The sequence below is a fragment of the Dermacentor albipictus genome, chromosome 10, assembly GCF_038994185.2.
Source record: "Dermacentor albipictus isolate Rhodes 1998 colony chromosome 10, USDA_Dalb.pri_finalv2, whole genome shotgun sequence".
Lineage (NCBI taxonomy): Eukaryota > Metazoa > Arthropoda > Arachnida > Ixodida > Ixodidae > Dermacentor > Dermacentor albipictus.
In genome coordinates, this window is record NC_091830.1 from 85,152,397 (window position 1) to 85,169,993 (window position 17,597).

General features: G+C 45.0%; 1 protein-coding gene across 2 annotated transcripts in view; it reads left to right on the forward strand.

Annotated features, from left to right (window-relative positions):
* LOC139050824 (uncharacterized) overlaps positions 1 to 17,597 on the forward strand; it is a 128,882-nt gene that overhangs the window by 77,893 nt on the left and 33,392 nt on the right. For both annotated transcript variants that reach the window (XM_070527600.1, XM_070527599.1), the window contains exons 5-6: positions 9,410 to 9,513; positions 10,882 to 10,967. In XM_070527600.1, coding sequence (XP_070383701.1) covers positions 9,410 to 9,513; positions 10,882 to 10,967 — 190 coding nt within the window. The remainder of the gene's footprint in view (positions 1 to 9,409; positions 9,514 to 10,881; positions 10,968 to 17,597) is intronic.

Genomic DNA, 17,597 nt, shown 5'->3' on the forward strand with positions numbered 1-17,597 from the left:
TGGAGTACAACTACGCGAGTACATTCAAGAATAGAAACAATGCAGACAGGTTCTCGCGAAGAAGGACTTACTAAACTGTATCTAGAAAAAGATCTTCACACAAGCGAATATCTGCTCAATTGTCAAATACAACAGTCGCGCACTCAATTGCGCTGCCCACCATACATCGACATACATTACACACGTAACCTGCGGAAATGCACATGCACGGAAGAATTTCTTGCCGGGAAACTACCAAACAAGCAGTAACTTTCACCGTTTACGTAAATTTTTGGCCTTTCAGCCCAACAATCAGTGGTGGTAACGCAAACTTCACTGCACAAGAAAGTAAGCGAGAAGAACACATTTCGGAGTAACTCTCGGGAAACTGATTGTTAAATATGTAGAATCGCATGAACAACCTAAGATCCGAAAGTGGTCTGTTCGCGCTGCACAAAGCTTATCAGATGAACTACAAGCTAAAAGCTAGAAAAATGAGCGCAAGCGTGAGACATGCTTACTTTTGAAGATGTAAACTCATCAGAAGCTTCTTCGTCTCGCTGTCACCACGGCACCAAAGCTCTTTGCGGCACGAACACTGTCGAATTGCCAACGAACTGCAGCAGGAGAAAGCGCAACTTACAACAAATTCATCCCGATACCGCGATTACAAGCCATAGTACCACGTTTTTCACAGGAGAACGCGGACAGGCGAATACAAAGGCAGCTCGTATGGCCGCTGTAGTACACACTGGCGTATCGCACAAAACCTACGGCGAAATAATAGCGTTACGAGTCCAGAGGTTTCGTGATGGTGAATGCACAGAATAGGGACCACATTTTATTTAGGCACTTCCAAGATATGGTTAAATTACCCTAATTCTGCAAAGACCACTCATGCGCATAAATGTGGTCCAGCGGCCGCGCTCAATATAACGTCCAGTACTTTTACCGGTCATACGCGTCACGCTGCGGCAGAGCCGCACCGTGGCTAACAAATGAATGTAGCGTCCGAAATCAACGTTCGCTTCTGGAGAATGCCGCTTGCGAAAGCACGGTCTTCGGGATCTAGTTTTTTGTTTTTGTTGTTACTGAGACGAAGTCTTAGCTGGAAAGACGGCTGGTGTTTAAACACTATTTATTTCCATCAAAGTACCTGGGTATGCTGTCGCTTTTATCAAGCATATAGAGGGATTTCAGGTGGACTAGGCGCAAACATTCGCTGGCGGACACGAGCCAATCAGCGCGCAGCATGTGCAGCTCCATCTGCTTGCAAAGGCGGACCGCGTCTACAGGTAACTGCGAGACCCGCCGAGCAGAAATTGCTGATCACCGCCTATGTACACGCTTCTTGCGGCGCTAAGTGTTGTGTTTAGGAGGCTATGCGACCACATCTTGAATCAGCGGTAAATATTTCTTTGTACCGTATCGAAAAAGGGTGGCAAAACGCGATGATGGCTCGTTTGCTACGGCAGCTGCAGCTTTGGCGGAAGTGAAATAGGCGTACTGCTCGCATGCACGTGCAAACAAATAAATAGGGCCATGCTCTGTATAGAATTTTCAATACACAGCCCACTTACAGTTACAAATTATTCAGTTGTGCACCCAAGCAAGCATTCGCGAGATCGGCGCTGCCGTACTACTACCCCTGCTAAGGTCAACAGAGCAATCACACGTAGTTTTCTGAAGAAATGAACCTCTACCAGCGGCCGTAGGTTCTGCATTTGTTAGTGCGCGGTCTTTATTGCATTAGATTATTTTCGTAAAGTAAGAGAGGGAAGGCATAATAACAAGACCGGAAGTCCGAAAAGGCCAAGCTCTCCTCCCCCCATGCTCTTTACCTGGAGATGCCAGGAAATACTATATATTGCAGTTACATTATCTATCTCTAGCATGTCTTAACAGATAATCACTGTGTGCACTCTATCTTACCTGGATGTGCACTCGAAGGAGTGCAGAGCTAAATAACATAGAGTGCACATACAGGTAACATCCTGCCGTAAGCACACAGGACACATACTACACGAAAGAATAAGTTTCAATTCAATTGCATTCTTTATTTGCACATATAGAACATACACAAATAGCAAAACTAGTTGGACCCACAGCCACAGCCTAGCTGTGGGTCCAACACACAGCCTAGTTGCGGGTCCAATGAAAAATGAATAATAATTGCAAGTACAAAGGAAGAAAGATACATCACGTGCATACACATATTTGTCGCATACCATTAAATTGCATGAGTATACATAATGAACTACGAAACAGTGAAAAACATGTCGTACTGTTAAACATTTCTAAGTAAACACATAATACATTAGTTAGGTGGATTTCAGGCAAGTTCCTGCATAATTATGAGCATACATTATTAATCTCGACAAAATTGAAGCACTAGTTAGATATGCTCAGAAGGTTTCAGCGAGTTAGTAAAGAAAAGAAAGGAAATCAAGATTGTTCACATTGAAAAGCATTATTGAGGCTAAGCAAGTATTTCTTAAGCACGGATGTAAAATTATTTGCTTGTGTTATTTCTGCTGGTAGACCCTGAAATCTATAGCAAACTTTGTCCCTAAATATTTTTAGTTGGAGGAAGATTAAAATTACCGCACGTTTGATTTCTGGTAGCACGAAACGATGACTAAAATGTAGAAACTTTAAAAGGCAGGTTGTATTTAACAATGTCGAAGGCACGCGTGGCAATTTTTAATTCGTGAATCTTATCATACGGCAAAACATTCATTCTATTAACTAAGATCAGACTTGGTTCATCGCAATATGAATGGGTAATTATTCTCAGGGCCCGCTTTTGAAGTTTGCGTACAAGTTCAAGGTAAGTTTTGTGTGTCGCACCCCATGATTCATTACAATATGTGATATGGCCATGGATGAGTGCAAAATATAAAATACGCAGTGTGTTAGTATCGAGATTATGCCGTGCTTGTGGAAGGGCATAGCATCCTGATTGGAGCTTTTCACAAACTGCGCTTGTTTGTTCTTGCCAGTGCAGATTTCTGTCGAAAATCACGCCAAGATATTGAAACGAGTTTACTTCGTGAAATGGAAAATCGTTTATTTCTAAATCTAATGATTTAGCAGGCAAGGTAGTGTTACGAGTTTGAAATAGCACATATTCGCTTTTATTACCGTTACTCGTAAGTTTGTTCATTAAAAACCATTCACTTGCTTTTTTCAACTCTTCGTTTGCTTTAGTTTTCAGATCACAAATTTTGTCGGCTGTTACTCAATACAAGTGTCGTCGACGTACATAAGGGCGTCACTTGTACCAAAAATAAGTGGGAAGTCGTTAATGTTTAAAAAAAATAAAAGGCGTCCAAGGACGGATTCTTGAGAGACCCAGTGCGCGTACGGTTAAGTGATTATTTCAAATTGTTAAAGGGAAGCTGAAGAGTCTGTCGAATTCTGTAAGACGCTCATATACGGATGCGGGAACTTTTTAAACCATGTATGTAAAATTTGGGGGTTTTGTTTCAATTAGGGGCGATGTAATCATCGGTTGAAATTGCGCTGTAGCTCCGCCCCCCGTTGAGTGAGCGAGCGGAGCGGAGACCGGAAACCGCGGTGCTGTGACGTCAACACTGTTTCGTTCCTTCGCAGCGTCGACGACCGTGCCTGACCGCGCTTATTTCTGCGTGCGTGCCATCGTAATCTGCTTCGATCGACCCTGCATTCCTTTGTTGGTGCGTCTGCGTGTATGTAGAGTGGTAGTCAACGTGCGTGGTAGTCAACGTGAGTGGTAATGAACGTGAGTGGTAGTCAACAGATGAACGTCACTACACGTACTGCATGAACCGGGAAGCTTTTCACGCGCTTAAACCGTCTTTGTAGATTGCCGACAGCTTGGACAGCGCACAAATGCCGACGATCGCATCCCCGCTTACGTTCCACGAGGAGGCATGCAGGAACACAACACTACAGTTGTTTGACCGGAAGCGAGCTCAATAGATCGGCGAAAGATCGGCGAGATCACTAGATCGCTTTGCAGAAAACATACTCACCAAAGAGCATTTCCAACACGAGGAGATCCCAAGACTTTGCTTTCGTTCGCGTCGAAAGCACTGCTCACACCAGCATCGTTTGCTTCTTCGAGAGGCCGGCTCTTCGCAATCGGCTCGTACATGTAAGGAGTAACGCCGAACTCCTCACGAAAACGCAGTCTCTCTAAATTTTCCATTACCGTCTCCGAAAAACAGTACCAAACTACCTGGCACCGCGCTTCATGTGTAGCGGCAGCGGTCGGTTACTAAAGTTGATGTGACGAGGCGCACCGACCAATCACAGGCGGAAACGAGACGCGCGAGCTGGGCGTGCCCGCTGCTTCACTTTTCGTCGAAATAAAATATAGTTGCGCTTTCTTTCGCTCAATTTCGATACGATATTCGAATTCGGAGGGTTGATAACCGTTATGTACAGATGTTCACTAATTTTTTCTGGAAAACGTTTCAGCTTCCCTTTAATTCTGACTACTTGCACCCGTTCATAAAGGTAGTCAGTAAGAAGATCTAATGAGCAACCGCGAAAATCACAATGTTGTAGTTTGTGTAGGAGTATGCTGTGATCAACTGTATCGAAGGCTTTTTATGCCCTGAAATATGACACACACAAGTATATTATTTTTCAAAGCTACAATAATCATTTGAATTAATGTTAAAACTGCTGTCGAAGTTGAATGATTCGGACGAAAGCCATGTTGCTGTGGGCACATAACCTTGCACTTATGAATAAATTTGTGGAACCGATGCGTTAGAATTTTTTTCAACTATAGTAATAATGGCACTGGGCACGGATATTGGCCTGTAATTTAAAGGGTCACTTCGGTCTCCATCTTTCAAGATAGGGATCACCTTAGCCATCTTCAGTTGAGACGGATATCTAGAGCACTTCACGGAGTGATAGAACAGGTGGCACAATATTGGCCCTAATATATCTGTAGTCTCTGTTAGCATTCGAATAGAAATACCATCTAGTCCAGAGGGTTTAGAGGCTGACATCTTACTATTTCCATCACGTCTTCAAGTTCACTGGTATACATAACGAAAGTGTTAGGTACGGGACTCTGAAAGATAGGTATATTTTCTGATTTACTAAACTTTTCAGCCAGGGATGGACTCATACATGCGAAGTATGTGATAAAATTATCTGCAACACCTTTATCAGTGGCTTCAGGAATTACAGTTATCTTGCGTTGTTTTCCTGTGATCTCGTTTTTAATTTCCCACAGCTTTGTTGTGCTACCAGCGGTATGTGTAATTAGGTGAACATAATACGCCCTTTTACGTGATCGAATCATAGCGACAGATATGTTCCGCTGTACATTAAATTGCTGTAAGTAGTATATATTAACTTTATTAGGCGCCACTTTTCATGCCAGTATTCCTTGGCCTTACGTGTTTGAAGTATGTGCTCTGTGATACAAGGGCACATGGGTGTATCATGTTGACTCTTCGAGGCCTTGCGATTACTCCTATCTACAGCGATATTGAGATACGCACATAGATTAGTTATTTCAATGTTGATATCCTTGTTGAATATTTCACTGAATTTAATGCGAAGGATTTCTTCTCGTAATACTTTGTAATGTACTTTCATTGCAATGCTGTTTCTTATTTCCTTGGCACTAGTTGGATGATCTAAAGCGGAAAGATAGGTAGATTATCAGAGATGGGCTCTAGGTAAACGCCTCCGATAATCCGAGTGTCTAGATTTGTGAATGCCTGGTCAATTAAATACGAAGGCGCCTTAGTAATACGCGTCGGTGGAGTAATTAAATTACGATAGCTTTAAGATTAAAACAAATAGCTGTATTCACGGTTATGCATGCTATATGTGTTTATGTTCATCTCGCCTGCTGTATTCACTGGTTCATTTCGCTGCTTTGACAGAGCGCAGAAAATTGTTTCCAGCTTATCAAGAAATGCTACGAGGTTACCGCTCAGTGGCCGATAAACTGTACCAATGATGACGTATGAAATGAAAATAGAGTCAAAGTCATAGCAATGATATGTCGCCGCTGCAATTTTACGATATATTATCTTTTACAAACAATGCAACGCCACCCCCACGTTAACGTGAGTCGCCCGATCAGTCATGTTCAGTAACGTGGAAGAATGTTTATTTCAGTTTTCCACAGCTACGTTTCAGTTGTTGCAATGACACTGAACGAAGGTGCATGTAGGTACAGGAAAGCAGAAAGCACGTCTACGTTTTGGTTACTACTACGCATATTGAAATGAAGAACTGATGTAGATTTTGCTGAATCTGTTTCATTGAATAAGGCATTGTTAACGAATAGGGTGCGCAGTTATAAAAAATATTAAACTATTTCTGGCAAGTCTTCTTTACGTGTTAGATGCATTACTCCGGAGTTGTCAGATTACCGCATTTGTATTTTCCCCTCAGAAATCCATACAAATTTCCATCCTTTCTCTCGTTATTGTTGGATGTCTTTTCCAAGCAAGATTTTGTTTTCAGGGCTCAAGTGTTCGTTTATGTAAACTGGATCGCTATTCGGAAAATCCAGCATGGCTGTATTCAGTAGCCTCATTTGGCTGCCTTCAACAGTTTGTCATGAACTGATCTGGATCTGAACTTCACAACCACGTTTGAAGGCGCATTGTTCTTCGATGGGACGCGGTGAGCTACGTCAATGTCACCATCACGCAGCTGGACGCACAAGGAAGCTGCAACTTTTGCTATTGTTCCGAGGACGTCTTCATTGTCAACCTTTGGTACACCTCTTAATTCAAGGTTATTGAGGCTGCTGTACTGCTTTAACTCAATAAGCTGATTTGTCGTTTCCTGCAGCTCTTTGTTTAATCTTAGGTTCCCATTCTTGCATTCCAGGCCCGGGTTTTTCATTTAGGTAAGCTCAAGTCGAAGGCTTTTTATTTCTTTGCGGTAATCTTCAAAGTTTTCGTTCTCGTACCCGATTGATTGGCTGATGGAATTGAGCTAAGCTTTCATGAGTTATTCGTCGCATTCATTTTGTTCATATCCTTTGTTCAGGTCCCCCATTGCTTCAACAAATTTCGAGGTCATCTCAACGAGCACCTTTGATACCTCTTTAATGCTAGCTAGCCCCTTTTCAAACAAGGCTTCACCAATATCCGACAGAGGTTGCCAGAAGCTATTTCTACAGTTAACTACGCACACTTGCAAACCTTAACACAACCGCGTAAACACTATAGACACGCACTGTGGTATACTGTGGCAGCAGTGACAGCGAAACTTCAAAAGAGGTTTAAAGAGGCAAAAAAAAAATGAATGCTAACCTGCAGTGTGAAGCAGGAACCGTTTAGCAGATGTGCAGTACATGCTGTCACTGCTGCCAAATGATTTCACTCCCGAGCATTTTCTTCTGTATAGGCTGTAAGTTGGTCACGAGGTCCTGGTGTTCAGCGCCATTTGAACAGGAACGATCCGGCTTTGCGCAGTTGCGCAGCTCAGTCGTTCGTCACCTTTATCGTAGGCCGGCTCACCAGTGATGCTGATACGGTTTTCGGGTTTCGTGAGCAGCAAACCGACAATGTGAAGCAGGAACCGTTTAACAGATGAACAATTCGATGCAGTCACTGCGGCCAAATGTCTCTCCGGAGCATTGCCGTCTTTATAGGCTGTAAGTTGGTCACGAGGTCCTGGTGTTCAGCGTCGTTTGAACAGGAATGATCCGGGCTTGCGCAGTTGCCCAGCTCAGTCGTTCGTCACCCTTATTGTAGGCACGTTCACCAGCGATGCTGATACGGTTTTCGGGCTTTCATGGGCGGCAAATCTGCAATGTGAAGCAGGAAGCGTTTAGCAGATGTACAGTCAATGCTGTCACTGCCAGAAAATGATTCCTCGAGTCGTATGAAAGGATAACTAAAGATCCAGTACATATGAAGTATGTTTCCTCAAGTTTCCATGAAATACAAGGGAACAGAAAGACCACGTAGGGCACAAGAAGGAAACATACATGAAACATAAAGGTCATGGCCATTTTCACAGGGGTGCCTCCTACTCAGCTGAGCAGGAGGCACTGTGGTAGCTTCAGTGTGAAGCTTCAGCATGCTGACACCACGAGAACAAGCCATGAAAACAGTACGAAACTTTGGACGATAGGTTACGTGCGCCTCTATCAACATTTGCTTTAGCTCTGTGCCTGCAGCCATGGCGAGGCCATAACCGCTATTGTAGAAGCGCATCCTCTAGTACGTTCTAGCACGCCGACTACCAGTCATGCCGGAATACTGACCCGTGTATCTCAATATAAGCGATAAAATTGATGACACGAAATCACAGCATGTGCTGCTGAAAACTGCTTTGGATGTATGTTAACGGTGCAGCTGTTGATACGCAAAGTTCCATCGCTGGCCGCTTGAAAAGGAAAGAGTTTGACTGAGGATGTCCAAGTAACGTGGCAGGCCATCACCCATGCTTGCGGAGGTGGTTCCGTCAATTGACGTCAGGAGATTGGAATGAAGTCACAGTGGAATGATTTTGCATTATATCGCTAGTGCTCTCATGTTCTTGGGTCATTTTTTATGCAAATGGTTGCCATTGTGCTGCTCGATGTTGTTGGAGCCGGTGTTCCCTGGCTGCCACAGTACTGGCGGCATCGGAAAGGCGTTCCGTTAATGCTACAAGTTAATCCTTCGAACCAACGGCAGCTCCGTTTGGAAGAGTGTTTGACGGTAAAACAACGAGCTTAATACAGGAGTAGGTGCAATGACTATTAGGCCTGGCAAATACACGTAATATCCACTCGTCTTGTTTTGTCTCCTCTTGTGTCGTCAACTCGTCTTGACCTGTTCTGCACATGCTGGGTACTTAAGGGGAATTACCAGATATGTTAATGTGGTAGCATACTGCTACCCAGGACTGAAGAAGTATAATGTTCGTTAGGTATGGGCATAAAAGTGCAGGACAGCCTACTAGGAACTCGTACACATAGTAACTTCGGAATCGAGTGCTTGCATTTCTCGAGTCCAATGTTTCGTTTGAGATAAACACCGATGCATCTAAATACATTCCTGGTGCATCCTAATGCTGTAAGCTGGGTAAGCGAAATCATACGCTTAATACTACCACTAATTGTATTTCTTGAAAACCATTGTATGATACAGTGTTTTGACTCACCGTTGTTAAGTTTTCTCGCCATTTCCGCATACGGTTCTTGTTGCTAAAGCTATTTGCAACTTGTGCACAAATTGTTACAAAACTTGCTCAGCTTCTACCGTTCCTCGAAAAAGGAAATGTAAAACAAAAAACGAAAACGCTTCCTAGGAATAAAGAAAGTTTTCCAGGAAAAGCAATCTGGCAGAACAATACATGAAATCCTCAGAAAATTAAGCAGATGTAAAGATAGAATGTGCTCAATGTACGTCTTTGTTGACTCATTCGCTGTACAATCACGTTTCCTGTTTCCTTTTCACAGGTTACAAATGGGACATCACCCTCCAGAATGAGCACCAAAAACTTCTCTCTCTACATTTAACATATGAGAATCCGGCAGCGGAACTAAAAGTATCAGACTATTGGGTAAGCTTCCCTTTGCATTAGATATATTCAAAATTACGACATAGCAATAATTTTTTATATGAAATGTAAAAATAAAGAAATTTTTTTTGTCCTCCTCAAGGAAATAAACGCGATTTTTTTTTAATGCCTGCGGAAATCTTCATGTGCATATCCCGTTTCTAAAAGCGGCATAATATCTGTAATATCATTGCTCACAATGTAGTTTGTTTTAAAAGCGGTGCTCGTTTTATTTATAATTGTTTTCCGTGTTTCGAAGCGAAGCTCTCCTGAGATAACCGTTCCGGCATGCTCAAAGTGCTCGCATAAAATAGCGGTATGAAAGAGAGATATAGAAACGGGACAGGAGAGGCATATTGATGAACAGGATAAGATTCTCGTGTGCTACTCTCCTCTGGGGGAAGGGTAACGGGAAACGAAAGGCGAAAAGAACAGTGGGGAGAAAAAGTAAAGAAGCGAAAAAAAATTTAAAGAATGTCCTGAACGTCCATGAGAGTTACAGTCCCTCCAACAGGCCACTAGAACGTAAACGATTACAAGAGTGTCTTCACAGTCTTATGGTGTGATGACTGCATAGGTCGGCGTTCCAGGACTGTCTGCTCCCAAAACGACCGGTTATCAAGACGCACCCGCGCGGTTGGGAATGGCTGCCTGTGTCCGCTGGATCGGGCACAATGACAAAGAACTTGTTCGATAGTTTTCTCGTCGCCGCAGTGGTCAGACGGAGTGCCATCGTCCCAACCAATGCGGAAAGCAGACGACTTCGTAAATGCGACGCCGAGCCACGATTGGTAAAGTACCGTTGTCTCGGGTCGCCATAGTCCAGGTGTAGCATGAAGCTGCAGACAGGGAGATCCAGTCAATGTAGACGTGTGTGCTGGAAAGTTAAATGCGTACCGCGATGAGTGTGACGCACCATATGCAAGACCTCGCAGTTGCGCTACTGAATCTGTTCTTTACAGCGGAATAGGTTCCATGCACGCCGTCTTCATGAGCACATAGACCAGCTTCATCGGCGCGTTCATTACCCATCTATTACTACGTCCTCAAAAAAAACTTTGAAACTTAAGAGCCCCAAAAGTGAGCACATTTTTAGAGGCAACAAAAGTGTCAGACAACGCCACGTTTTCGCGAGCCCCGCCTTAACAAGCCGAATAAACGGACATTTTTTTTTCTCAAGCGCTTCACCTCTTAATGTCTGAGATTATTATCTAAAGGAAAATTTAAAAGAAGTCGAGCCATTCTCTCGTGCAGTGTTATTTATTCGAAGCGAGTTTGTACGATGAGCACTGAGATCTATGAACATTTAATTAGGGCGGTATAACATAAATTTTAATACCTGATATTCACTACGCGTGTTTTATTTTTTAGGGGTCGATGTCGTACCTTGAAAAACAGTGGGTTCCAACAGGAACCGTTGGAGTTATCCAATGTGTTTTAGTAGACAAATCTGCACCGTAAGTATTACGCTTATCCTGAATATAGAATTATGCTACACATCTGCTTTCTACGATTTAAATTAAAGGTCTTAAGCAACTGAAAAATGAGTTAGATAGAGCACTCACAATTATGATACGTTAGGTAAACATCCGTGATAGAGTCGCGTGTAAGGCCCTGAGTAGAGGGCCGTAATATTCTTTCTTCTAAGAGCTTGAGGCGCCTACGTAACATTCAAATAAACATTCATGTCCGCTCTCTATATCCATTGCTAAAATACGCCTAGTCTAGACTGCTGAACTCCCGTCATAAGAGGACATATCACCAACATACTGAATAGCAACCCGACGAACGCCTACGCAAGAATGCATGCTTTATAGTATAAAACTTGTTTTATCATGACGCTCACGTGGATATTGGTATTACCAAGCCCACAAACACTACACACACGCTGTGAGGACCACATACGTGGTCCTTATTAAAATAGAGTACCATGCGGAGGTACCAATACTGGAGTTCATGTAGTACTTTTTAGGAGTTGGCAGAAAAGACTGCAGCAAGAATACCTATTTTTTTCCACTTCAGCGAGAAAGGTGGTCGAAGTCGTAAAAACAAAACACTCGGATTCTCATCCGCATACCTACATATCTTGGAGATAGCAGCTGTTCCTAATTCAACTTCCAAGTGCCCGTTGTATTGTGCCAGCAAACCCCCGCTTAGCACGGACCCTGTGCAGGAAGCCATGGCAACGCATTATTTTTATGATTACAGACATCTTTAATTCGAAGTACGAATGCAGAAAAAAAGGACATCCGTAAGTTTGATCATGGCTATTCTTGCGTGAGTTCTGGAAACTTGAGTTGCCTTGCCATATATACGTCCTGATGCCTTCATGGAGAGGTCCAAGCAATGCATCGTAGGCTTAGGAACAACACAAGTCCTAAATGCCGGTTGAACAGGCACTTATTCGTGGAAACCATTCGCCTGCATGATAAAAGGGGTTAGTAATGGTGGCCGGCCGGCCGTAGTTCTTTCCCTACTCGATAATTTACAACTAGCTGCTTTATCTGTTTCTTTTAAGGGGAACAGGATTCTTTGCGTACTTTAGCCGTTTTGAACCTATCTATCTATCTATCTATCTATCTATCTATCTATCTATCTATCTATCTATCTATCTATCTATCTATCTATCTATCTATCTATCTATCTATCTATCTATCTATCTATCTATCTATCTATCTATCTATCTATCTATCTATCTATCTATCTATCTATCTATCTATCTATCTATCTATCTATCTACTGGCGTCTTACGACTTCTTGTCAAAATGTTTGGGCCAGTAGGTATGTGATCCTGGTAATGACGCCGTCGTGACTGCTATGTTGTCGCATATGCAGCTTCGTGATCTTAATATTGTCATGCCGTCATCCTTTCGCTTTCTCACCTGACCCAGTGCTCCAAGGTGTCTCATAGGTAACTGTCTACTGTATGTATGGCTACGTTGTGGTGACATCGACGGGTTCGTAGCATCGCGTCATTCCAGTTTTCTCATCGGACACTCGCCGTCTCATCATCGTCATTCTATCTGCATCATTCAGTCGTCATGCATGCGCTGTCCCCCAGCAAAAGTGACGCCTTCGTGGTCATTCAATAGTTGTCGTTCCAGCTTCGTTATCTGACTCGTGTCGTGCTGACCTTGTCATGCCAACTACTGCGACGCAGTGGACCAAGTTGGCTACTTGTTTGCGCAACTAGGTATGTGTTCAGGGTGGTTATGCCATCGGGGTCGTTGCGTCCGCGCTTTGTCATCTTACTCTCGCCTTGCCGTGATCACACCATCGTCGGCACACAGTGGTCGGCATGCCATCGTCGTCACGCTGTCGTTTTAACAACGCAGCTTCTGTAACGTCACTTCGTCATTCCATCGACCTTAATCTTTCTTCGTCACTGTTTTATAATCATGAAGTCGTTATTCACTCGTGGTTATGTCGCTCTTGTCATGCCATAATCATCAAACATTACCTATCATGCCTCCATTCTCACACCGTCGTCGTGGTGCCATCGTGGTCGTGTCACCATCGTCAGTGAAGCTTCGTGATCCGACCCGTGTCATGCAGTCTTCATCACCGCATCTTCGCTATACTGCTCTTCTGACGCAGGTAATGCCGCGTCATTCACATGATACACTCCTCGGCACCATTGTCATCATGACGCTGTGACGTATGTGCTTTCACTGCATAGTCGTCATGCTTTTGTCCTCATAGCGTTCTCGTGGTGCCGTCGTGGTCAATCCGTCATCACCGGTGCATCTCCGACATCCTACTGTCGTTTTGTCGTCATTGTGATCATTTTTTGTCTAACCGCTGTCGTCATGTCGTAGTGGTCATACCCCCTTCGCCGATCCCTCGACGTCTTTCCATGTTTTTCATTCTATCGTAATCATGCGGTCTTCACTGAATCGTGATTATGCCATCGGCATCATTACGCCATCATGGCACATATATTGTTATACATCCATTATCATACCGTCGTTGCAAAGCAGTCTTGGTGGTGCCATCGTTGCCATTCTCGTTTCCTCATTCTTTTGCCGTCACTTCATCGTTTTCACGCAGTTGCCGTCATGTTTTTTTTTTTTTTTGCTGATGTCTTCGTTATACCTTTCTCATAATTTAAGAATCGAAATCTCCTTGTCGTCACGCTACTGTTGTTATATGCCTTCGCAGTGTCACCAAAATCATTCGTTCTTTCTCATTCCTTCGTCAGTGTGTCAACCTCAAAGAGTAGTGGTCTTGTCTCTATGCTCGTGGGCGAGATTGGCTAGTGAGTGCCATAAGAAAATGGAATTATATCAGGATACGTGGCATACAACCGAAGCAACAAAAGTCTCTGAGATACCACAACACGTGTTACACAAACGCGACTCCGGGAATTGGTCGGCCGCTACATTGCTCGATTGCTATTCCCACTGATATCGACAGTTATCGTGAGATGAGTTGTGCATTATATTTTTGTACGTTTACATTCATGTCTTATTGCATCCCGCTTTCTTGTTCGAATTTCTGTTCCTCGAACAAAACCACTTGCTAGTATTCCGCATTTACGTTTTCGTCTTCCGTTGGGGCTCATCAGTTCGCTGTTTGTCCAGTACATTATATTGTTCAATCAGCTGAATTTAGCACTCTTGTTCATTATATTTCTTCTACAGCGGGCCCTTCTGTAGCTTTAGTTTTTCCCGTGCAGCGTCGTATAGGATTAGTACACAAAACTTCTGGTTCCGGCTTATGTCCATACCCTGCTCTTGTTCGCCATGAAGAACTATGTCCTCTTTCCGAAAGTAGCATTCCTCTTCGGTTCTGTACCGCATTCTCTGAACCAGGGTCTCATTTTGTGCCGCAATCTCCGAGCCGAAGATCCGCATCAGGTATGCCTCCTGAACAACTCACGGTACGCGTTCAAGAAGCACCTGCGGCACAATACCATCGAACGTGTCGCCTAGAACTTTGGTGTGCCAACCAGCCACTTGATTGTGGCGCACACCTTTCCCGCTCCTGTTCAGAAGAAACCTGTACCTTAACCCACCAATCAGGTTGTCACCCAAATTGGGAGCGCGAAGTTACCAACAGAAGCAAGGGAAATCCTCGAGAACGTTTAAAGTTCTGCCTGCCCCCGAGATTCACAATAGTAAAATTTTCGCCTTCATTCGGAACAAGGCGGCTGGGCCGAAATCCAAAAGTGTGGATGACAAATTAGTCCTGGAGGGCACACACGTACTGCATAAGATTCAATCATCTAAAGTGCGACTGAATCACCCAGCCATGCCATAGTCTGTGGATGATAGGCAGAAGTGGTGCAATGGAGAGTACGGCATGCAGTAAGGAGCATGTCAACTACATCAGAAAGGAAGACACGTCCTCTGTCGCTAAAATTTCCCAGGGGCGCACCACGGCGATGTACAAAGTGTTGCAATAGAAAACACGCAACATCGCGGGCTGTGGCGTTTGGTAGGGCAGCTGTTTCTGCATAGCGCGTAAGGTGATCTACAGTGACAACAATCCATCAATTCCCAGCAGGTGCGCAGGGTAAAGGCCCGTAGAGGTCGATGTCTACGCGGTAAAATGGTCGCGAGGGGCGGGATTGGCTGCAAGGGATCACAAGGACGCCGGGCAGGAGACTAGCGGCGTTGGTATTCTGACGTGAGCGGACGTACGTCTGACCAGAGGTGTACGTCCCAAGCCAATAAAAGCACAAGTGGAGCCTGGTGCACGTTCAGAAGAGGGCAGCGTGGGCGCGTTGTGGGTCTACATGGAACGCGGAGATGGTCAGAGACGACTAACAACCTCTTTCGATCGCTGATAGTGCAGTTGTGGCGATAGAGCAATCCATCCCTCACCCGCAAAGTGGGAAGCTTGACGGCGGAGAGTACGGGAAGGGCGAGTCGCCGTGGAGTCAGGTAAGCAGTCCAAAAGAGCCGCAATCCACGGAACTTTGGGCTGCACCGCAGTGATATCAATGGGCGCTCGTGACAAAAACACCGAGCCAATGGCAGAAAGCCAAACCGTGCCACTTGACGTAAAGGGGCGAGAGAGAGCGTTCGTGTCGGTGTGTTTGCAGCCAGATGGATAGGTAACGCGCATGTCGAAGTATTGTAACCGGAGGGCCCAGCGGGAGAGGCGGCCTGATGGGTCTTTCAATGGCGACAGCCAACACAGGGCGCGGTGGTCCTTAACGACATCAAAGGGACGGCCGTGGAATTATGATAGAAATTTTCCGAGGGTCCAAATTATAGCTAAGCACTTCTTATCAGTGACGGAGTAACTGGATTCGGCATTGGTTAGTGTCCTATTGGCGTAGGCTACTACATATTCAACGTATCCACTTTTGCGCTGACCAGGCATGGTGCTCCATGTCCTATTCCGCTGGCGTTTGTGGGAAGTTTAGCTGGAGCTATGGGGTCGAAATGGCGCAGCATAGGATGCGAGCGAAATGAGCAGACGGCGCTCGCGATGTGAGCGGATGGCGCAATGTGGTAAGCGTGTCGTCGCAACCTAGGGACCCGGCAGAAAGGCCGGTGTCGCCTCGCAGGAGTTGAGTTAACGGAGCAATGATAGAAAGAAATTCTTCATAAAAGGATGAAAGTACGAGCAGAACCCAATGAAGCTTTCAAGTTCCTTCAGGGTAGCCGGTTTCGGGAAATTGGTGACATCGCGAAGCGTAAAGCATCGCGGTAAATGCCCTATCGGAATCACTTGTCTGAGTACTGTAAGTTGCTTGGCTCAAAGCGAAATTTTTTCATATTGAGTTGGAAGTCCGCGTTAATTAGGCACTGCAAGACTTGCTCGATACGGCACAGGTGGCAGGCAAAGTAAGTAAAAAAGACAACCACGTTCTCAACGTAACATAAGCACGTCTTTCTTTTTAGACGACGGAGGAGATTGTCCATCATCCGTTCTTAAGTATCAGGAGCATTGCAAAGACCAAACGGCGTAACGAGAAATTGATACAGACCATCTGCTGTTACAAAAGCAGTCCTTGGGTGATCGGCTCGAGCCATGGGCACTTGCGAATAGCCGGAACTTAAGTGTAATGAGGAAAAGTAGTTCGCTTCTTGCAAATAATCGACGGCGTCGTCAATGCGCACCAAAGGACGTACGTCTCTGCGCGCTATCGTGTTAAGACGGCGATAGGCCAAGCAACACCGGATGGACCCATTTTTTTTTCTTCACAAGCACCACAGGACGCGCTGGGACAGTTTGAAGGTTGTACAACTCCGCGCTGAAGGATATCGCTGACTTGGTCTTGAATAGCGCGGCGCTCTGTGGGTGACACGCGACAAGGTCGTTGGCGCAGCGAAGCGTGGCCACCCGCATCAATCTCGTGATACCCCGCTGATGTGCGGTCCGAAGCCGCTTGTTGACAGTCGAATGAAGAGGAGTACTTGTGAAGCAGCTTAAGAAGCTGGGAACGTTGTGCGAGGCTCACGTTTGTATCCATAGAACTGCCAAAGACGTCCCGTGGACACAGGGGGCAAGCAGGAGAACAAGCCAGTGTACAGATCTCGGAGCAGGGGCCATCAAGAAGTACGTCGAAGTTGATTATAGAGTCGATGCGCTCGAGACGTCCAATACACTCACCGTGACAAGAAGTGAAGGGGGAGGCATAACCGTCGGAGCAACCATATGTGTGAAGCTCCCGTTGACAGAGATGACAGCGAAAGGAAGAGGAAATCGTCGATGAACAAAAATGCGCCGCGGTGTAAAAAGAGCAATGGTATCTGTAACAGCATTGGAGCAGGCACTCGAAATCACATATGAGTGCGGAGGTATCGTAGTGTCGTGAGCAACGAGCAGCTTGACGCCGGAATCATCGGCATCATGATGTTAGGCGTCAGGAAGCGGCGAAAAATTCGACTTCGGTGCGAGAACAGTCAATGACGGCGGTGTGATCGGAAAGAAAGTCCCACCCCAACATTAGGCATGAACGTGAAGACAGAACGAAAAATTCGACCGTGTGCATGAATACTTGAATGGCTATGCAGCTATTGCATGCAGCAACAGGGGTAATATGCCGTGCGCTTGCTATAAGGAGCGATAGGGCAGACAAGGGTTTGGTTACTTTTCTTTGCGAGCGATAAAGTTCTTTGGTAATTACA